This window comes from Dermacentor silvarum, chromosome 1 (assembly GCF_013339745.2).
Source record: "Dermacentor silvarum isolate Dsil-2018 chromosome 1, BIME_Dsil_1.4, whole genome shotgun sequence".
Lineage (NCBI taxonomy): Eukaryota > Metazoa > Arthropoda > Arachnida > Ixodida > Ixodidae > Dermacentor > Dermacentor silvarum.
Genome location: NC_051154.1, coordinates 258,820,807 through 258,841,884, shown reverse-complemented (window position 1 = coordinate 258,841,884; position 21,078 = coordinate 258,820,807). Strand labels below are relative to the sequence as shown.

At 46.5% G+C, this 21,078-nt stretch overlaps 1 protein-coding gene across 1 annotated transcript in view; it reads left to right on the top strand.

Annotated features, from left to right (window-relative positions):
* The window catches only part of LOC119439798 (pappalysin-2-like), a 52,883-nt gene that overhangs the window by 14,903 nt on the left and 16,902 nt on the right, over positions 1-21,078 (top strand). The window contains exons 3-6 of the mRNA XM_049660886.1: positions 13,319-13,548; positions 17,282-17,673; positions 18,557-18,686; positions 19,249-19,523. Of these exons, the coding sequence (XP_049516843.1) occupies positions 13,319-13,548; positions 17,282-17,673; positions 18,557-18,686; positions 19,249-19,523 (1,027 nt within the window). The remainder of the gene's footprint in view (positions 1-13,318; positions 13,549-17,281; positions 17,674-18,556; positions 18,687-19,248; positions 19,524-21,078) is intronic.

Here is a 21,078-nt window from a genome sequence, read left to right as displayed (position 1 = left end):
AGAATTAGGAGATAAAGTAAGGAAAACGAGAAAGGAATAAACAACACATATCACACAGTCACACGCAGAGTACCAGCATTCCCGACTAGAGTCGAGTCTCGAAGTTGACAAGAATTTCAGTACAGTTTTGTAAGCCTCATATCGAGTTGACGCACGGCCCTTAGGAAACAAAATAGGTGGGTTTGATTCCTGCGTAGTTCACGGAAACGGTGCTGAAAAAGATCAGATGGTGCAGGTGCCACGCGCTTGAAGCGCCATCCAGTCTTTCTTTTTTTTTTTCTTTCTACAATCGAGAGCATAGGTGCTGGCCTGTCCTCCGCCGTCTCCCTGTTGTGTCCACTCGTATTTGCTCTGTGGTTAGCGTGCATGTGCACGTGATCTTCCGTCATCATGGCTGTGCGTCTTCATACACCGTTATGGAGCTCATCGACTCTGACAGTGAACATGAAGACACCGACGCGCTGTTGTGCCAAATCGAAGTCCATCTCATTAATAGCAACTGAAAGAGGATTCCTAACCATTACGAGAATGCTGTCGGTTTCTACTGCGAGTTTGAATTCCGGAGACTGTTTCGTCTTTAAAGGGACACATTCGAAAGCTTCGCAAGGAGCTTTGAAAGTTCACATTTTTCCCGATGCCTCTCGGAGGGCGCCCGCAAATTCTAGCAGGAAAGACATGCCTAATACCACTGAGCTATTTGTGTTCTCAGAATAGCATGTACAAAATCATCGCACCGACATGTTTGACGTGCCTGAATCATTCGTGTCACTGTGTCTGAACAGGGTGCTGGAATTCTTGTTCAGCATAACCGCGGAAGTAATATCGTGAACAATGGGAGCTGAGCGCGAAGCACGCAAAGCAGGTTCATTGCCAAGGAGTCAAGGCATGGGCCCTAATAATACAACTGGATGTCCGGACGGCAGTCACATTAAATGAAATCTTGAAACCAAAGGAGTCGTCATCGTCGTATTTCAACGGTAAAAAATTTCCTTTTGTGGTACTGCAAGGAATTTGTGACGCAAGGAGCCGTTACATCGATGTATTTGTGGGCTTTCCAGGGTCGGCCCACGACGCCCATGTCTTGAGGCAGAGCCCTTTTATTAAATATGCTGAAGTAAAGTGTGGTGGGGATCACATCCTTAGTGACGCAGCTTATCCGCTGCTGCCTTGGTTATTTTCCCCTTACAAACATTGTGGGGCCGCTTTTCAACATTTCAAGCAATGCTTCAACAGAAGGCACAGCCAGCAAAGGGTGGTCTTTGAACATGCCTTTGCCATATTAAAACATAGGTTCCGAAGGCTGTACTTCATCGAGGCTGACACCATAAATCAGTCTTGCGTCGTCATCCTTGGAGAATGTGTACTGTACAACATGAGCTGCGAAAGCATGGATGACCTCAATGGCATTTCGGACTATTACATCGACGGTGAGATAGACAATGAGGACGATTTTGCCATCACAAGCAGCCTCGCCATCCGCGAGACATGCGAGACACAAATAAAAACAACTGGAGAGATGCAGTGCTGAATAGACATAATGGTTGTGTTTCTTCTCTGCAGAATATTTATCTTCCACACTTTGGTGAAGATGTGCGTTAAGTGAAAATTTTCTAGACACGATGAAAAATAAAAATGCTTGGCCATTTTTTTTTCATGCGTTGAAACTAGGCGCTCTAGCAGGAGCATCTTTTCTTTTTGGCGAGATGCTTTGTTTTGTTCCAGGGTTTCCATTTTCTACAAAAGTTTGACTAATACTGAGCCGTCTTTCTTCATGGCAGCTTTCGGGACTCGCTGCAGTCGGAAGGCCGTGCCCCATCAAAGCCCATAGCTCGGGCTGCTGCCGCACAGATTCTGGCTGCCTGCAACAAAACAGCGATATCTAGTAGCTTACTTGTAATTTTACGTGGCATGTTTTAAGTGTTGCACTGAAAAGTTACTCCATCAGCGTTCAAATACATGCAAATATTTTATTGCACTCATCTGTACCTGTGCATAGATTTTACGCTAGCAAGTAACTTTGAGCGGACTACAAGCGTTTGTGAATACCAACTAGGGTATCACTGCATTCATATGGTACTCACTTCGCTTTGCCTCCATTTTGCACAATTTTCTGCCCGGTACGATGGCGTTTATATGCTGCTCCCATCCCAGTACTTCTGCCAGTTCCCTGGTGACAAACAATAGTGCGAAAACTGCAGATCTGTCGGCACTGAAATTTGCATCTTGTTTTCTAAGATGACAACTAAGAAGCCTTGCAGCAGTTCTGCGGCATGCTTATGCCCATTTATTTATTTAACTTTTTATTTCCTATACTTTCAAGGCCCGAAGGCGTTACAGAAAGAATTGCAGTCAAGAAACAAAACAAGTGCAGTAATAATACAACAAATATTAGCAAAAGGCCTCTCTTGAAGTTGTTAGAGTCGGTGATGAATGATACTGATGCGTAAAGGCGATTCTTGTCCATGCTTTTCCTAGGGATGAATGAGTCGGACGAAAGATAGGGCGGAGGGGCAAAAAGGGTTTTCATTAAAAGGGGATTGAAATTTAAAACTTTGTGCAAAATGCAGAGCGTAATGCACATGTACAATGTACAGTCAGCAATATTAAAGGGAGCAACAATTTTTTGTTTTACGACGATAACTCGTGATGTGCAAGTTGAAATGTATAAAATTGATATCTAACAATTATTTTTCATGTTTCGGATTTGTTCTTACAGAAAATTCTTATAAATTGTACGTGAGTTTAGCCCCTACGGTCTTTTGGAAACATTTTAGTGCTCCCTTTCGTATTCATGACGACTAGATAATCTCTACAATTTTCAAAAGCATAGTGTGGCCCATCAGTGTTGTAATGAAATATAGTAAACTATTACTGTTCGCAGGATATGGTATGCAGATTTTGCCTGGCAATTATGCAGAGAAATAATGCAACTCAGCAAAGACAGATAAAAGTACATTTCACTTGAACTCGATGCAAAGATATGCATGTAACTCGAGGCATGCTACTTTACAAAAAGAAATGGTAAAAAAAGTTCCAGGAACTATATGCTGAACTCAAACATATGCAAAGACCGCACTTCGGTATGCAAGTTTTCCAGTACGCAACATTACAGCGAAAAGTTCAAAGTTTTCATGTTACACAATAATGATCTTCACGCATAGCTTCGGCAAAAAAATATGCTTTTACGCCGATAACTGCTTTTTACATACATTAATCTCTTGCACTCGGATGTCTGTATAGAGAAAGCAGATATCAACGTAAAAACGAATTCTTTCACAAACAGTGAGTGTAGATCAATATTCTGTAACAGGAAAAGCAGAGGCCCAAGTACTTGTGCCAGAACATACATGTGCTTCAGATGAATTCAGGGAGTTCAAAGAGACCTATTGACAACGATTGGAAAGGAATTCACTAATTCAATCAATTAGAGAATGAAGATTTAGTACAAGGTTAATTTTGTATAGTGGTTACAGTAAGTGACAGTGTATACAGCTTTCGAAGGTCTGTGAATAAGGCATCAGTCGAATACCTTAGTGAAGAGCAAGAAAGACGGGAGGGAATTCAGTCATTTGAATGCCTGTGCTGAATCCATGCCGGAAACTGCACTGAGGGTCATAGAGAGTATTGTCGTATTCAAGATCATTATATGTTTATGCCACGGCAGAAGGTACCCCAGCTGGCATGTCAGAAGCCCCTGTTTATCTAGTGTATTATTCTCTTCAAGGGAACTCTCAGTGGTATAAACTATAGCTAGCTAGCCTGCTCGACGCGTGCGCCCAACGCGACGTTTGCCGTGCGTGCGACCGTCATGGTACTCGAGGATTCCTACAACATGATGTGCTTCAGTAGCTTGACCGAGTGAGAGGTTAACGATATGCGGATGTAATTAACACAGGAAAGCAATTGCCCTTTTCTATGAAAGTTATAGTGCAAGATGAGTGATTTCATGAAATGACCGTAATGTATTCGCTCGTCTAAAAAGCCTAACAATGGAAAAATCCGTATATAACATTACCTGGGCCACACAACTCTCCTTAATTCACATTTTCCAGCATACTTAAGTTACTTTCTTATTACACAACCGCATCATCAGCCGATAAAAGTGGGTTGCGAGGTGTAAGGAACAATTTCGTAATTATCTCGAGTAAATACTGATTTTAAGCAGCCGTTGAATGCATTATCAATACGTTTGGTTAGCGGAGCGAAGTTTCGTTCAAGGAAAATGCAATCGTAGAAATTAGATCGGGCAAGGTCGAGCTCCGTTATTTTCAAGGGTTACCTTTTAATCAACTCAAACAAGGTGGCTTGGAAGTAGAAGTCCTTCGCTGTGTATGTTAATTTTTGAAATAGCGCAAAAGGGACATAATACAGCGGAAGAACCATCCAGAACAGGCGCTGACCTGTGTGCTTTCTTCCTGTATCTTTGGTCCCTTTCGCGCTGTTTCCAAAAGAAACGTTAATTAACAAGCCAAACTGTCCACTTTGATATGTGCATGCAACGCCTCCTGCAGCTTGCATCATTCCCAGATGCGGGACAAGCGCTCTTTGATGACTTCCTCTTCTTCTGCTCCCATTTTCTCTTTCACTGCGGCGCCGGTTTCAGCGAGTTCACGGTCGTTTGCTTGGCCGTATCAGATTTGCGGTGGAGGACTGCCAAGATGTTTGCAGTCGGCTAGAGTCGCTGCCTATCGGCGATTATCTGACCACGTGCCACGTCACCAAGGGATTTCCCTGCAGACAGACAGCGTTCTCCGAAACGCACGTGTTCTTACAAGGCCGTTTGATGCTCAGCATTAAGGATAATAACACTCACCTTGTTTTTAGTTTTTATAGCTCTTGACTCTGTTATATGCATACGTAGGGGGCTGGAAGCGCTGGATGGGGTGCACGTATACTTGCTATAGCCTATTGGCCTTTCATCAATGCATTAACCAATCTTGTGAGGGAACTGGGCGTTTGAGGAGAGTTAATAATTACTTCTTGTAACCAAAGCCTCTTAAAGAGGTTCTATTCAATAACTTGTTTGTGTTCAGAAATCGCGGAGAAAAATAGGAAGGATCAGCACGAAGAGGATAGGACCTATTAGTTTGGTATCACAGTTAGAATATTGAATTCTGTCTTGGTACAAAGCAATGTCACCGTTGGAAAAAGGTTTGCGTGGCCTTCGAGCTCCGCTTTCCACCTTATACTTCAGCTTCGTCCATTTGATTTGAAAAGGTATGAATAATATGAAGCAGACTGCAGACTTTTATGAAGCTATAGGCATAATGACGGGCAGCCTTGGCAACACAGACATGATGACCTATGGCACCCATGCTGGATTCTGAACCCTATATCATTAGGGCGCTCACCTTAAATGCAAAAAAAATACGCCTGAAGGACAACGCGGATTCCTTTTGTATAACGCGATGTTTAGACATGCGCCCTTTCTGTTTACACAACAAACGCGGTATCTGTTTCTAACCAAGCAGTAAAAAATAAAGAAGGAAAGAAAAGAGTTGCCAAGCGAATTAAGATTTTTATCACCATATTGTCTCGTTGTTGTCCCTCGCGTGTACTCCGCACCTCCACCAATTTGTTACGTTGTGGAAGTCACATATAAAGATGTATTTACACTATTTGCAAGGAAGGCAACGATGTATAGACAAGATGACTGTCGAGACCGATTACACCTCGACACGTCAAATCGTCGTCTTCCGACTTTGGCGCCACTTCTTGGTGGCGCCGTAACAATATTATTGAAGGTCCAGGGAATTCATTCCTTAAGATTTGAGACACGTGTCTATGGGAAAATTTTGCTACTTCGCTGGTAGCGCCGTACATGTCATCGCCACCTTTCTTTTGACCTTTTTTGTTTCTTCGCTTCTTTCTCAAAAAGTACTGCGCATTGGATACCATCTGATGGCACATTGCAATGTACGCTCGTGGTCTTCATAAGTGTCGGCTTTGATATCATATCGGAAACTTCCTGTTGAAGCTTACATCGCGTGACATCTCGTTGTACAGTATTACGTATAGGAAGTCATCTTGTCTGTCACCGTGCCGACAGCTTTCCACGTGTGCCCTTCATTGTTGCTAAAATCGACGAGCCGCGCTTATATCTAAGTGCGTCAGAAGAAAGGAGGTGATCAAGCAGCACTGCTGTATCTCCCGCGCTGTCTGTCCTTCAGACGGGATATCGCGGAAACTGTCGCCGCCGTGCTATCTTCAATGCTTCTGTCGGCGGTCTCTCTGATGGGGGAAGAAGTACCTTGGAAAGTGGGGCGAAGAGCTTGCACTTGAAGCGCGCGAAAGTATATCAGGGCTAAAGCTTGCAAGGCCGAGGCTCATGCAAAGAACGTCTGTCGAGAACAGAACAATCAGCTGTCGTGTGCGAAATTACGGCTTTCTGAAAGGCGTTTTGCTTCGTGTTTGCGATTGTCTGGTGATCGCACATGGCATAAAGGAAGAGTATTCCGCTTTGCCACCGTAGTGCGTGTACTATGCATATAACCCTGTCCACGCAAAAAACCCTGTCTATGCGAATGATGGCTGAGTGGTTTCGACTACGGCAGGTTGAATAGTCTTTCTATGAGCGACACTGAGGAGCCGATTCCATTCGGCACCGATTCGTTAGGTTTTCGCAGCTTTATGGTTTCGTATAAAACGCAGGGGTCTCTGAGCCACTGTTCGCGTTCTCAGTGTGAATTTGGAATTTCTGAAGCTGAACTGAGTGGTATTGAGGATCACGATGGGGTGCATGGTGACCATGCGGGTATAGGAAATGAAATTAACACAGCAAAATTACGTTCGCGTTTCTTTTTTGCGTATTTGAGGCCTTTTTCTTCAGTAGCCGCACTTAAAATTGCAAGGTTGTGTTTTCGCCCATGCTCGAAAGTAGTGTAATTATTTGTCCATAATCTATAATAGTCGGTCGGTCGGTCGGTCGGCTCGGTCGGTCGGTCGTCGTCGGTTCGGTCGTTCGGTCGCGGTCGGTCGGTCTGTCGGTCGGTCGGTCGGTCGGTCGGGGGAGTAGGGGGGGGTCGGGTCGGTCGGTCGTTCGTCGGTCGGTCGGCGGTCGGGCTGTCGGTCGGGTCGGTCGTCGGTCGGTCCGGGTCGGTCGTCGTTCGGGTCGGTCGGGTCGGTCGGTCGGTCGTCGTTCGTCGGTCGGTCGGTCGGTCGGTCGTTCCGGTCGTCGGTCGGTCGGTCGGTCGGTCGGTCGGTCGGTCGGTCGGTCGGTCGGTCGGTCGGTCGGTCGGTCGGTCGGTCGGTCGGTCGGTCGGTCGGTCGGTCGGTCGGTCGGTCGGTCGGTCGGTCGGTCGGTCGGTCGGTCGGTCGGTCGGTCGGTCGGTCGGTCGGTCGGTCGGTCGGTCGGTCGGTCGGTCGGTCGGTCGGTCGGTCGGTCGGTCGGTCGGTCGGTCGGTCGGTCGGTCGGTCGGTCGGTCGGTCGGTCGGTCGGTCGGTCGGTCGGTCGGTCGGTCGGTCGGTCGGTCGGTCGTCGTCTGTCTGTCTGTCTGTCTGTCTGTCTGTCTGTCTGTCTGTCTGTCTGTCTGTCTGTCTGTCTGTCTGTCTGTCTGTCTGTCTGTCTGTCTGTCTGTCTGTCTGTCTGTCTGTCTGTCTGTCTGTCTGTCTGTCTGTCTGTCTGTCTGTCTGTCTGTCTGTCTGTCTGTCTGTCTGTCTGTCTGTCTGTCTGTCTGTCTGTCTGTCTGTCTGTCTGTCGTCTGCTGTCTGTCTGTCTGTCTGTCTGTCGGTCTGTCTGTTGTCTGTCGGTCTGTCTGTCTGTCTGTCTGTCTGTCTGTCTGTCTGTCTGTCTGTCTGTCTGTCTGTCTGTCTGTCTGTCTGTCTGCTGTCTGTTCTGTCTGTCTGTCTGTCTGTCCTGCTGTCTGTCTGTCTGTCTGTCTGTCTGTCTGTCTGTCTTCTGTCTGTCTGGTCTGTCTGTCTGTCTGTCTGTCTGTCTGTCTGTCTGTCTGTCTTGTCTGTCGTCTGTCTGTCTGTCTGTCTGTCTGTCTGTCTGTCTGTCTGTCTGTCTGTCTGTCTGTCTGTCTGTCTCTTTAACTTAAGTTTGCCTGTAGTGTACCTTAATAGATCAACACTACGAGTAAGCTGTACTTTGCACTTCCTACTAATCTAGGCCCGTATTCACTAAATTTGAAGTTCCTACACTATAATTGTTCGTAAGAGCAAATGTCAGACAATCCTAATGTTGGACATATTATTAGCGAAGGTAACCGGCCAATGGCAAAGAGCACCTACGAACAAAAAGCTTTGCAAATTTGGCCCCTGCTGATCTCTGGTTCTGCGAGATGCGCGTGACGGAGCACAATTATGTCCCTATTTATATTATGCAGCTAATGAGATAACTGTCGAAATGATGCATGCTTAAAGGGGCCCTGAACCACTTTTTATCGAAGTGAAGAAATGCATTTGAAGTTAAAATAGACTATTTCAGAAATAATTTGCCGCAAAAAGTACTTCAATGCGTTCAGCAGAAGTGGAGTTATGACAATCAAACAGCGTTCGTAGTGCTTCCACTTCTTCAATGATTTGCACTGCGAAGGCTACGGCGGAGCTGGGTGTGCCCACAACGTTCCACCTACTTAACGTCACCGTGACGCGCAGTGCAAGTTTGATTTTGGATGTTAACGTAGACGCCACGACTTCCGATATTGGCTCCTACGACACGCCGAACGTAAGCCAAACGCGGTTGTCCTCTGGGAACCGCAGTGCGCTTAGCCAGTGGATTCGTCGCGGCACCCCGCGGCGGCCGCGGTATCTGCGTCTCTAAGCTACGTAACAGACCGCAGCTACATGCAATTGTAGTGGGTATGCGCAGCGTTTGCGTTGTGCACGACAGGGCTTGACTGCGTGCTCGCGCTCAATGCTCGCCTGACCGTGCTAACCTAGTGTGGACCGGCTTTGTCCTTCACCAGTTTGACTGACGGATATAAGTCACATCCAACTTCGCATTTTGAAGCGCTATCAATAAGTTCGCCAAGGCGTCTAACCAGTAGCGGCCAGGAGCGAGCGAGCGCTATCAAACGTGCGTTTGGTCTGACCTTAAGTTTCCCGTCGTTCGAGGCTGGTTGAGCGTTCAAAGCTAGTTGAAATAAGCGGGATCCGACCGCTACGACACCGATAAGCAGGGTGCCCAAAGTTAAATTTTTACGCGGGCGGCCGCGGCCGAGCGAGAGCAGACTATAGTCGGCTTCTTCCGGAAGTACGTAATTATTATAAAAATTCGAAAGCAGGTTTTCGCTTACTTCAGCCTGTCTATTAAACTTGGCCAATAAATATACACAGTAAGTGTAGGAAGAAGGGCGCCGATCCAAACAGATCCAAACACCCTTCTTGATTGATGTCAGCTATTTGCCAATAGCATCCGCGTTTCCCGGACGCTTTATGGCGAAATAAAGCGTCCAGAAAAGAGTGGGGAACATGGCTTCGATTGAAAAGGGAGCGTTTGGGAGAAAGGTGACTTCGTGCTCCGCCTACGAGTTCCACGCGCCGCGCACTACTGCAAAACTTGGCTGAGATGTTCACAGCAGCGTATGCTATCCGAGGAACTATGTTTTTTACCAAGCCCGAGGGGTGGTTCAGGACCCCTTTCACTGTGTAATCGTTTAATTTGCCAATACTTGACAATATATGCAACCGCCGAATTGTTCACTGCTACATGCCGATTTCTTAAATGCTGGGCAAACCAGATTTAGTACAACTTCTTTATTTGTCCAAGTTGGACCGCAGCACTGCCACAGATCTTTACACGGGCGTAATTAATAGAAAACATCCATTTCACCACGCATTTATTTACTGACTTGCGGTAGACTTTTATATTGATTAGTTAGAAACAGTCTTATCCGATACAATGGCTAGGTTTTCTTTTATTTTAAACTTTCGTGAACGAGCAACCCTTTTGAGATATTTATCCGCGAAGTTGGGGCGATTGTGCACATCATTTCGCAAGCAATGGCGCCGCGTCCGCCACAGAGTACGAATCGAAGAATAATGGGTGAGCCGCCTTTGCGATTTGTGTTTGTCTGAAATGAGCCATAAACTCCGTTGCGCTATGTTAGTACATTGCGAGCCGCCATTAGCACTTTGCCAGCATGCTTCGCAGCAGCATTTTGGTGCCCAGTGCACGTCGGTGTGTAATGAGGCGAGGTGATTACCAACCCTGACCATAAATACTCTCGCATACAATAATGTGGGTGGTCGTTAAGAGACTTCGGCGATTGACGTGCATAATGATCGCCTTCATCTCGGTGTGCTCCGATCATATGTATGTTTAATTATTGTTCCTAAAGAAAATATAATACAAATAATTTCGGCTTATACAGCACACGAACAAGTGGTGGAAGACCTTGCCGTGAATTGTTGTATCTGCGCGTGCTAAAATCAACCATCTCCGCTAAAAGCCTTTAATGAGCATAGTTTCGTAGATGAGGGTTTGGCATAGATGCTAGCCGTAACGGGCTTGCTTAGAAATTACGCTAGCAGAGATTAGCCAGTCTGCGAGGAAAAAATGGCCGTTTCATTGCTGTAATCTTGGCTCTCGCGTGGTGTTCCAGCTATTGCTATACCTACTCTTAGGCATAATTGAAAAGTATGTTACCTTTTCGGGTCTCATAAACAAACCGCGGTTTTGCCACGTAAAACCCCAGAATTCAAAAGTGTGTTACGTTTCCTTACGCGCCCATCTCAGATGCACCAGATTATCTTGATCGTGACAGAGTGTCGCGCTGCATTTTAACGCGATATCCCGTGTCGCAGAAAATCTAATGTCGGCGTCAGCGTCGGCCGGTATTGTCAGTGAGCAAAAATGGCCGTATATATTTAGTTATATGTACTACATGCCACGCCTTCCTATATGACATGCGGTATATGCGGGTTATATTTTCACACCAGTCTATCTATAAAGTTGTTCATACCTTGTCTGACATTCTTGACAAAGTTATTCCTCGGAATTTTGAGAATGAAAGCCCACAAACAAATGTCATGAAACAAAACACCGACAGCGCATGCCTTAACTCTTCTCAGACTTAAATATTAAAAGTGCGAAACAACAACAGAAACATGAAAGTTATGTAATTTTTCTGGCGCGGTTCTGCAGTACCTCCAGGATCGGCCTACGCAACAGGCCGCGTTTCTACCTACCACACTCGGTACCTAGCATCGTAACGGCCAAATAGACGTAATATTTCTTGATTTCAGTAAAGCTTTTGATAAGGTCCCGCATGATAAACTAATTTTAAAGCTTAGAGTCCTAGGCATCCCTTAAATCTTTATCAACTGGAGTTCCGCATACCTGACTAACAGGAAGCAACACACTGACATTGGAGGACAACTTTCTGACAGTCTCCCAGTCACGTCCGGGGCACCACATGGCAGTTCCTGGGCCCCCTGCTCTTCTTGGCTTACATTAACGATATTGTGAATTAAATAATTCCGGTGTGCAAATCCGGCTGTTTGCATATGACGGCGTTTTCTTCGAGGAAATTTTTTCCCCGATGATCAAATTAAGCTAAACAACCTGAATAACATATTGAAGTGGTGCATTGAGGAGTGGTTGTTAACACCGACAAAACTGTATTCCTACCTATAACACGTAAAAGAAACATCTGTCTTTTACTTACAGACTTGGCTCATCGTCGCTGAAAGAAGTCAACAATTACATATACTTAAGTGTTACATTAACAACTAACTTCTCCTTCCATATACATGTTAATAATATGCACTCATCTGCCTTTCGAAAGCTCTGCTTACTAAAAACTTCTAACCACCCCAAGCAATGTTGAACTAATATGCTATTATTCCTTAATCAAACCTAAATTAGAATACGCCAGTGCAGTATGGGACCTATATACTCAAATAAACATTAAGTGCCTTGAAAGAATACAGCGGAAAGCAGTCCGGTTTATTTATAACAAATTCTCATGAACTGACTCTCCATCGAAATAATCATAGGCAACGAATTTCCCCTTCTTAAAACGCGTCGAAAACAGCTCCGAATCGACTTCCTCTCACTGCTTCTTAAGCACGCACTTGCGATAGATCCATCACCGTACCTATCACCCTTACTAACCAGACCTACAAGGCACCATCAGCCTAACTCTCGAACACCTTATTTTGCTAGAACTGACACTTATAAGTAATCCTTTTTTCCATGCATGGTCTTAGATAGGAACGAATTAATTCAGCGCCGGTATTTTGTAGCGATGCGTTATTCTTTATTCTATACTAGTATTATCATCCACCGCTCACGGCCGGCTGATCCCGTTGATAACGTGAGCGGACCGTCGCTCTGACCACTGACCGAGCGCGAAAAGCGCGAAAAGGCATTAGCATCGGAAAGGCATCGCTACAAAATGCCGGCCCAGGCATCTTCTTAGTCTCTCCTACCACACTAAAGTAGCACTGTTGCACCATTTCACATCTCTGTTATTGTAGCACTATTATTGCACTAATCTAGAAACAGCTGATTCCGTTGTTGTTTTGCATTCATTTGTATTGTATTACGTCTTATTACACTAATCTTGAAACAGATTCCATTGTTGTTATTTTGTGTTTATTATCTATGCTATTACACTAATCTCCAAATAGTCTCTATTGTAGCTTTTTGTATTATGACTGTAATCTTTAAACTGCCCACCTGCTTGGACCCAAGGGTGTGCAGTATGTAATAAATAGGACACTGCCCCAGATGGCACTAACCTCCGCACATCCGCGGCAACAGCGGCGCCCGCCGTGCGGGAAAAAGATAATAAAAAAAACAGAAAGCTCGCCTTCGTGCATAGCGTTCCCCGCCAGCGTTTCCCGGCAAACATTATGCTTACAGAAGCAGCAGTTGCCGGGAAGCGTGAGAAGCAATCAGGGATCCTTCAATGCTATCGCGTTCCAATCTTAAAGTCGAAGCTTAAGCCTCCTCCACGTTTTTCTCTGCCAGCATACAGCGAGCGCCTTTTGGTGATACGCCACGTCTCTCATGCAGCAATTCTGACATAAAACGCATCACACTAACGTTTACCCACTGTGGGTAGTTGTCAAACCTGATTGATTATGATATAACTATTTTATTGATTGGCTTTAGAGGTAACTTGGTATGTTCGGAACTGTAACATCGCTGGCTTCTCCACGACGAGGTAGTCACCAGTGACTAAAGAATGGTGGCATGAGGTCAAGCCATTGCATTGCAGCAAAACGGCAGCTTCGCTAACATGCCTGCGCATTCAAATGAACAAGAAATAACATTGACAAAACAACAGACAACGTAACAGCACATTCCGCCGTTTCTGTGTACATCTGCCCCTTTTTTCCTTGTTTCGTTTGTGCGCGAGTACAGAGGCCCGCGACGTGTGCTCCCCGCTGAGCGGCAAGCGCTGGTCGCTACAGATCGACGGCGACGGCCGCGACGGCGAGCGAAGCGGGCGCTTCGCGCTGCACCTGCAGGCGGCCCGCTCGCAGGAGACGTCGGTGCTGCGAAGCCCGGTGCCGTACTCGCCGGGACGATGGCACCACGTGGCTGTGTCCTTCGATGGGGCGCACACGCGGTTATTCGTCAATGGCGCCCAGGTACGTACATCCCTAGATATCGGAGTGAGTACGACATTCAGCCCTCAGGTGCTTCCGGCTGCAGTGTCTTACTTCTTTATTGTGATAAAAATTATATGGACACTCCAGATGCATTGCCGTCGTCGTCGTCGCCATGATGTTCCTTATAAAGTCCAAATGGCCACGCGCCGTATTCTGTAGGTGTGAGTGAACCTGTGCGAGGGTGAGCCGAGGATGGTGGCTCAATCTCGCGTACGCAAGGGAGCAAGGCGGGGAAGAAACACGCTTTCTTCCACTGCATGCGAGGCATCGGAAGGGGGGAGGGGGGGGGGGGGTTACTTTAGCGATGGCTGCTTATGGCGCGGCCAGGAGGGCCTTATCTTGAAAGCGACCTGAGATGAGTACAGAGTCTAGGTACGCTGAGTGGTCATATAGCTTCTTGCGCACTGTGTTCTCGCCGCTTAGTTCGCGTTGAAGCGAGCGGCAGCATGAAAGCCAATTCGCTCGCCGCAGCTGCCGCTCTTCCTGACGCCAGTGTTTTGACAGCGAGTATCCGCGCTCATCGAGTGAGATGTGTTTATGTTTGCCTGTGCGTGCATTACGCCATGCTTGTTAATTTATTTAGTAAGCAAATGCTTACGAGTTTATACGGCCGATAATACAACTATTCTTACTTCGTATAGCTGCCTACTAATTTGCTATCGCAATCGATAAACTGTGCATATCTCAGCTCATTTACACCAGGACTCCCGGTGTAAATGTGCTGAGATGTCCACAAGGGGGGGGGGGGGGGGTTCCAACACCCGAACCCCCCCCCCCCCTCGTTGGTGCGCGACTGCTTGTAATTGATGTGATTATTGCGCCAAACTGAGCTAAGACGTGAAACCTGCTACATCCTGCTCCATTTGGGCGAAAATTACGGGATTTGCGCCGAGTCTCTGCTCATGACGGTAGTTTCTTGTTTTTGTTTTTTTTCGGGGAAACATCTACAATCGGTCATTCACTCTCCAATCCCAATGGTGGCCGCTTGGCGGGTGCAGCTTACCATAGTCGTAAGTGTAATTACCATTCGTGCCGCAGTTGCAGAAGATACCGTTGCCATTCGCGACCGTCTCAATTGAACTAATTACAGCTCGGCTTGGAAGACGTGTGCCTCGACACCACGTCTCGTAAACGGTGACTCCAGCATCGAGACGCGTGTCCTGCCGCGAACTGCGTTGCCGTTCACATCGCGAAGCGACAGCGTGCGTGGAACATTCGAACATGTTCAGAAGCCTGGCAGGACGCAAAAACGGGCAAGCTTGTTCAAAGCTTCCCGAAATGACAATGATGCGCGCAAATCGTCATTCCACGAGTTACAAAAATATTGCTTCCGAGTATTCTGATGTTAGTCCACAATGTCACTGAAGCTGTAACTTCTAGTACGCTGAAGTTTTGTTTGTCATTATCAATAGCGACGTTCAAAAGGCAGATACAGGCCACCACACACTTGATTGTCATCTTTTGGCTCTGAGACAAGGTTGCTTGAGCTCTGTTCAACGCCAGCGGTCCGTGAGTTCCACAGCGCGGGTTTTGCGCCGGCTCGAGAGATGGCGCCAAGTTGCGTGACCAAGCCGGCAGCATCCGGCGCGCCGCGGATGGCTGTTTGGCCGAGGCGAGACTTGCAATGAGGTTCTGTCTTCGACAGGAAACTATTGCGTCCATATGGACCAGTGCACAGTATGGCGTGGTGTGGTGTGGTGCGGTGCGGCTGTGGTGGGGTGTGCCGCTGCGACCATGCACTACGCACATTTTAAGATTGTGGCTAGTATCATCTCCTACCAGTCTGCTTAGCCGGTTGCCATTTCATGCTTACATCTACTCTCGATTACGGGAGAGTCAGCATTTTTTTACATGTCCCCGCGAAAATGGCAGTTTTGTTGAACGCGTGCAAGTGATAAGCGCTCGCGGTCACCTTGGATGAACTCGCACAAAACTGTAGATGCTAAACTGAACAAAGAAGGCTGCGAGAGTGTGGCGACAGATTAACGTGCGCTATTCAGACAACGAGTGCATCTATAGCCGGTAACGTAGTCGAGTACTGCGATAATGAGCGAGTTTGACGTTTGACACTAGCGTGCGGGTAGAAATGGAAACGTCTCTCGCTTTCTGTCGAATGGCTATCGCGACCGCCTTGCATTATATCAAAACTAATCTATAGACAAAACAGCACGCAGCTTTACAAAAGAGCGCTAACAGGACAATGAAAGGACACACATCCTCTTTCTCCTCGTCTATTTAGCGCTGTTTTGTCAAGCATGAATGTTTACCAACTAGCCCAAGTTACCCGCCATCCGGTACAAGTACAGAGCTCAGATATGCTAACAGGAACGTGGGAGCGCGTGGTCGTTATCTGAAACACCGGCTCATAATAACCACCGGCGTTATTGACAAGGGTACACGCATTGGCAGTGTTAGCTGGCCGGATGCAATGGGCGGGAAAACACCCTCTTCGATAACGCTAGTGCGCATCACGAGATGGTGCTGCAGGCATCGAAGGAGCCCCGCACTTGCAAGCTCTTGTTAACATGTCTGAGCTCTAGCAAAACCATATCCCGATGTCGTTTATTTATTTATTTATTTATTTATTTATTTATTTATTTATTTATTTATTTATTTATTTATTTATTTATTTATTTTTATGATATTAACCTGCGTTTCGACTGGCTGACAGGTGTTCATTTAGGTTGCTTCTCTACGATTTGCGGCAATGCCTGATTGCAGAGTTTGATTTGATTAACAGATGCACGACCCAATACCTCCAGATCCACAAAAGTTTATGCCGTGGAAAAATGGGCACGCGTGAATGCAGGGAGTCCAAACTATTCCTTCTACTGTATCAGTTTTTCAGCTTGTATACGCTCCGAGTTATATGGGAAGTGTTAACTTTTCATCAAAAGTAAGCAAACCGAAAAGTGAGATTATTGGCCAAGTCCAGGAAAAGCTAGTCTTCTAAATGTTTTGTACATATGAGAATAATAATACTTGGTACAATTACAGGTCTTCTGAGGTCGAAGATCTCTAATTTGAGAGTTATTTGCGTTATGTCTAGAGTGACTAGTAAGGTGTACACATTCGATTACAATACAGTTTTTCATTTCACAACAAATGCATGTTGGTATTTCTCGTTATGATGCTCATAACGGTACATGCAGTACAGTTTAAATATTAGACAGAGGGCAAATCTCTTCATTCCACTCGCCGCTGTGGCCTGTGGAATTCTGCTACTGAGAAGAGCACGGGGTGGCGGTATTGAATCTCGGCTGCGACAGCAAGGTTTTAGCGGGTGTGGAACACTCATGTACTTAAATGAACGGTATTGGAAAAGTGTTGGTGTATTACGAAACAGGGAGTCATATGAGTAATAAACTTAGGGTTCTTCGCCGGAAAATGAATAGAAATATGTGAAATCCATCCTCCGGGATTTCCTATAGACAAGCGTAGGTATGCGCATGTGCATATACCGGTTTACAAAGGAGAACATGGCAATACTGCTCTCGCTAGAGTAAATATTTGTGTGGAAAAATGTGTGCCTGGTAACTTCTCCAAAGGTTGATTTGCTGCTCCAAATAGATGCTTTAGCTGCTCCAAAAAAGTAATTCAAAGCGGCTTCGACCAATCACATTACTGCCTGAGGAAGCTATCGCTTGACTTAGACAATTATCTCCCGATGGTCCCCGCCTCTCCTCCTCTCCCTCCTCTTCCCTTCCTCCAGGTGGCCGTGAGCAGCAAACAGAAAGGCAGCATGTTCCTGAAGTCGGGATCATCATGTCGCAGTCTGTCGCTGGGCGGGACCCGTAGCCGCCACTATCGGGGTCTAGTGGACCGGCTACGCATCTGGGGCCGTGGCCTTAATCAGGCACAGGTGCATCGCGACCTTTGGCAACCAGAGGATGTGCAGGGTGCCCTAATTGTGGACCACTTCGAGTTTCTGGACCAGTGGGAGTGGACCACCGGCGCGGCACACTTGGTGCAGACGCCTACGCCAGGACGCCTCGAGGGCATCCAGCTACAGCCCGCTCCTTGCGGGTTCACCGTATGCGACGACCCTGACATGGTTCTTAGCTATCAGCGCCACTGGAGCCTCAGGTCCCCCAAGAGACTCAGGTGCGTTTCGCGTGTATCCTCATGGGGATTCTTGTTCATGCCCATGTATGTATCTTGTTGTTAGCGTTCATTTCCTGGCGTTCATCTTGATCTCAGAGTAATTATCGCAGTTATTCCCTCATCTGCTTCATCTCTTCAAATAGGGAGCGCGTTTCCCAATGGTAACTAGTGTATATGCATAGGAATATTTGTAGGAAGAAAACCTCTAAAATACTCTAGGGTGCTTTATTGAGTTTTCCTCGGGAGAAAACTATTTAAAATGTGGTAAAACATTGCGAATCCTGCGTGAAGCGCACATAAAAGCGAGTATACGTTACACAAGGACCTTTCTTAGTCGCTAAAAGAGGTTCCCCTTTAACGTACTCGCTCGCTCTTCGCGGTGATTTCTTTTGCAGCCTGCAAAAGAAATCACCACGAAGAACTTGGAATGAACGTATTGCTGTTTTTTTTTTTTTTGTTATTGCTCAGAGCTGTTTGTTAATGAGATGAGCCTCGAAGTAACATTTCATGAACGAGCTATAATTGGCTCCCAATAAATTGCAGAACAAAAACAAATAGGAGATGTGACAATGGGAAATAATTGGCGCGATTTATGCTCACCAGTATTTTCATAAGTATTCCTACAGTGTACTCTGTGTAGGAATCCTGATGTGTACCACAGACGACACTCTACCAGTGAGCTGATCTTACGGCTCGGGATCTTGAACTTGATAATTTACGGGCAAAGTTCTCGGCAAATTTACTGCTCGTAAAACTCTTTCATATCTCGTGTTTTGATCCAGGACAGGGTACAGAGGTGATGTTGACGTCCTGAAATAAAAATGGGGCATCATGGTAATAGCTCAGGCCTCGTGACTCTTGGTGGTCGGCTTCCGCGTTTCAGGTACAGGATTGTCAACGTCAAGAACTCGGACGGATCCAATCCAACCGTAACTGAAGAACAGATTCAGAGGCAGCATGCAGCTCTGAACAGAGCTTTCGAGCCGTACAACATAACTTGGGAACTAACACAGGTGAGAGTCTAATTCCATTTCTTCTTTTTTTGTTTACGTTGTGAGTAATGGCCGCTAGTGCAAACCCTTCACCAACTTTCCATATAGTGGGTGCATGAAGGACATATAGTATAACTTTGTGTGTGGATTTATGTAACAAACGTTCCAAACCTTCTGCAGCAATTGCTGTATGCATTGCACGCGTTTGGTTGATGATGATACAGATGTACTTGCGTCGTACTTTCACGGTTGGTGACCAGCAAATTACCACCCTGTTCTGCTGGTCACACAAAATATTCAAAATAATTCACCAGCAACTAGTCTCTTGCTCACAATTGCTGCCATTTTTCGTAACATAACAGTGTAGGAGCCATCAGGCGCCAGTCGGGAAATCATTTTGCATTTCAACAGTTCGACATCGCTACGTTGTCTAAACATGACATGCCAATCGAGCGTGCGATTAGATACGCCGGTTTTTCGAGACACTCGCACACCGCTACACTCCTAATAAAGTTGGGATTAGCCACTCACACCGACGCCAAACCCATTTCTGTCACACATTCAGCGCTACACGTGTTTGCAGGCGTCAGTGCTGAACAGCTCCTTACGACGAAGGCAGGTAACCCTAGGGTGCCCATCTTACAATCTGGGCGATGGCATCTGCAACCCAGATTGTCAACTTGTGGCCGGCGACGGGGGTGACTGCGACCCGCCCTTGGAGTCATGTGACCCCACCATGGTAGGCGATGGCATTTGCCACAAGGCGTGCAATCAAGCTGTCAACAGCTGGGACGGTGGAGACTGCTGCCTCTCGAGCGAGAACAACGGAAACTGCTTGGACCCGGCATCGCCGAACCGGTGGGCAGCTTTTTCGAACGTATAGCAAAACGCATTTGAAGCTACGCGATTGTCCAGTATCCTTTATTCAAGAAAAATGTAAATGCCTTCTCTGTTTCAATAGACATAACAGCAAAGACATTCTTGCGCACGGCGCGTTTACTTTCATCAAGAATAACACATGTCGTAAGCTTATAATGCTTACCCTTAATAAAAAAAACGTGGCAAAGACGCTCCTTGGAGATTTACAATACATTGACTTTCTTAGGTTTTGTTGTTGAAGGAAGAACAAATGTATGCCTATTTGGTCACAGCTATAATGACATCTATTGCGCATTGGTTACAGTATGACTCTTCACAAACACAGTCGCAGAACTCACCTGATCTGGTACCGCTGCGCCGTGCGCAGATGCCACGCGACTCTTGCCGGCACGGTATCACGTGCTCGAACGACGTGACCCCACGACCGACACCCCGCATGTTGTAATACGTGATATCCCCTATCATGCATGCGCAGCCACGCAAGCAATTAAGAAAGAGAATGCGGGTGCCTTTGAAAAAAACAGTCACTTGAAGCGGCAGCCACCTACCCTTTCTCACTTTCCTTGCGCTATCTCGCATCTCAGGATCCTGGCAAACACTTTTCATTTCGACACTGTAGCTGCTCGGGTGTCTGTCTGTAACCCTTTTTTCTTGTTATAAGTTAACCGGTTTCTGCTTTGTTTATGGGTGGTATAAATTGTACGTGTGGGTGCGCGCGCGCGCGTGTATGTGTGTGTGCGTGCGTGCGTATCTGTGTCTGTGTATGTGTGCACGCGTGTGCGTGCGTGTGTGTGTGTGTGTGTGTGTGTGTGTGTGTGTGTGCGTGCGTGTGTGTGTGTGTGTGTGTGTGTGTGTGTGTGTGTGTGTGTGCGTGCGTGCGTGCGTGCGTGCGTGCGTGCGTGCGTGCGTGCGTGCGTGCGTGCGTGTGTGTGTGTGTGCGTGTGTGTGTGTGTGTGTGTGTGTGTGTGTGTGTGTGTGTGTGTGTGTGTGTGTGTGTGTGTGTGTGTGTGTGTGTGTGTGTGTGTGTGTGTGTGTGTGTGTGTGTATGCGTGTGTGTTTAGAGAACTTTGCGATGTTGTTGTTTCGTTTTGTTTTTGTGTTGGTGCTATGAATAAATTTATATCATGTGGGGTGCGAGCGTGCCCAAACAAGTCATCTTGCCTAATTATCGCACGATTCGTCTCTCTTTTCTTTCTTTCTTTTTTTTCTGAATAAGATGCTGCCGTCTATTATTTTTTATCATTAACCTACTATATACGGATCGGCTGATTTGTTTCTGAAATAGTTATATGCAATTTTGTGTGCAACCCTCCATGCTCTTATTTATCTTACATACGTACGGAAATACGGCAAATCAGGGCCCGTATTCAGAAAAAGATGTTATGAGAGAATGTTTCGTAAGAGCAAATGCCAGCCAATCCTGATGCTGAACGTGTTATTAGCAAATGCGGCCAGTCAATGGTAGAGAGCACTTACGAACGAAGAGCTTTAATTGTGAATTCGCCCCGAGTTGTGCCGAAGCCCGCAATGCGGA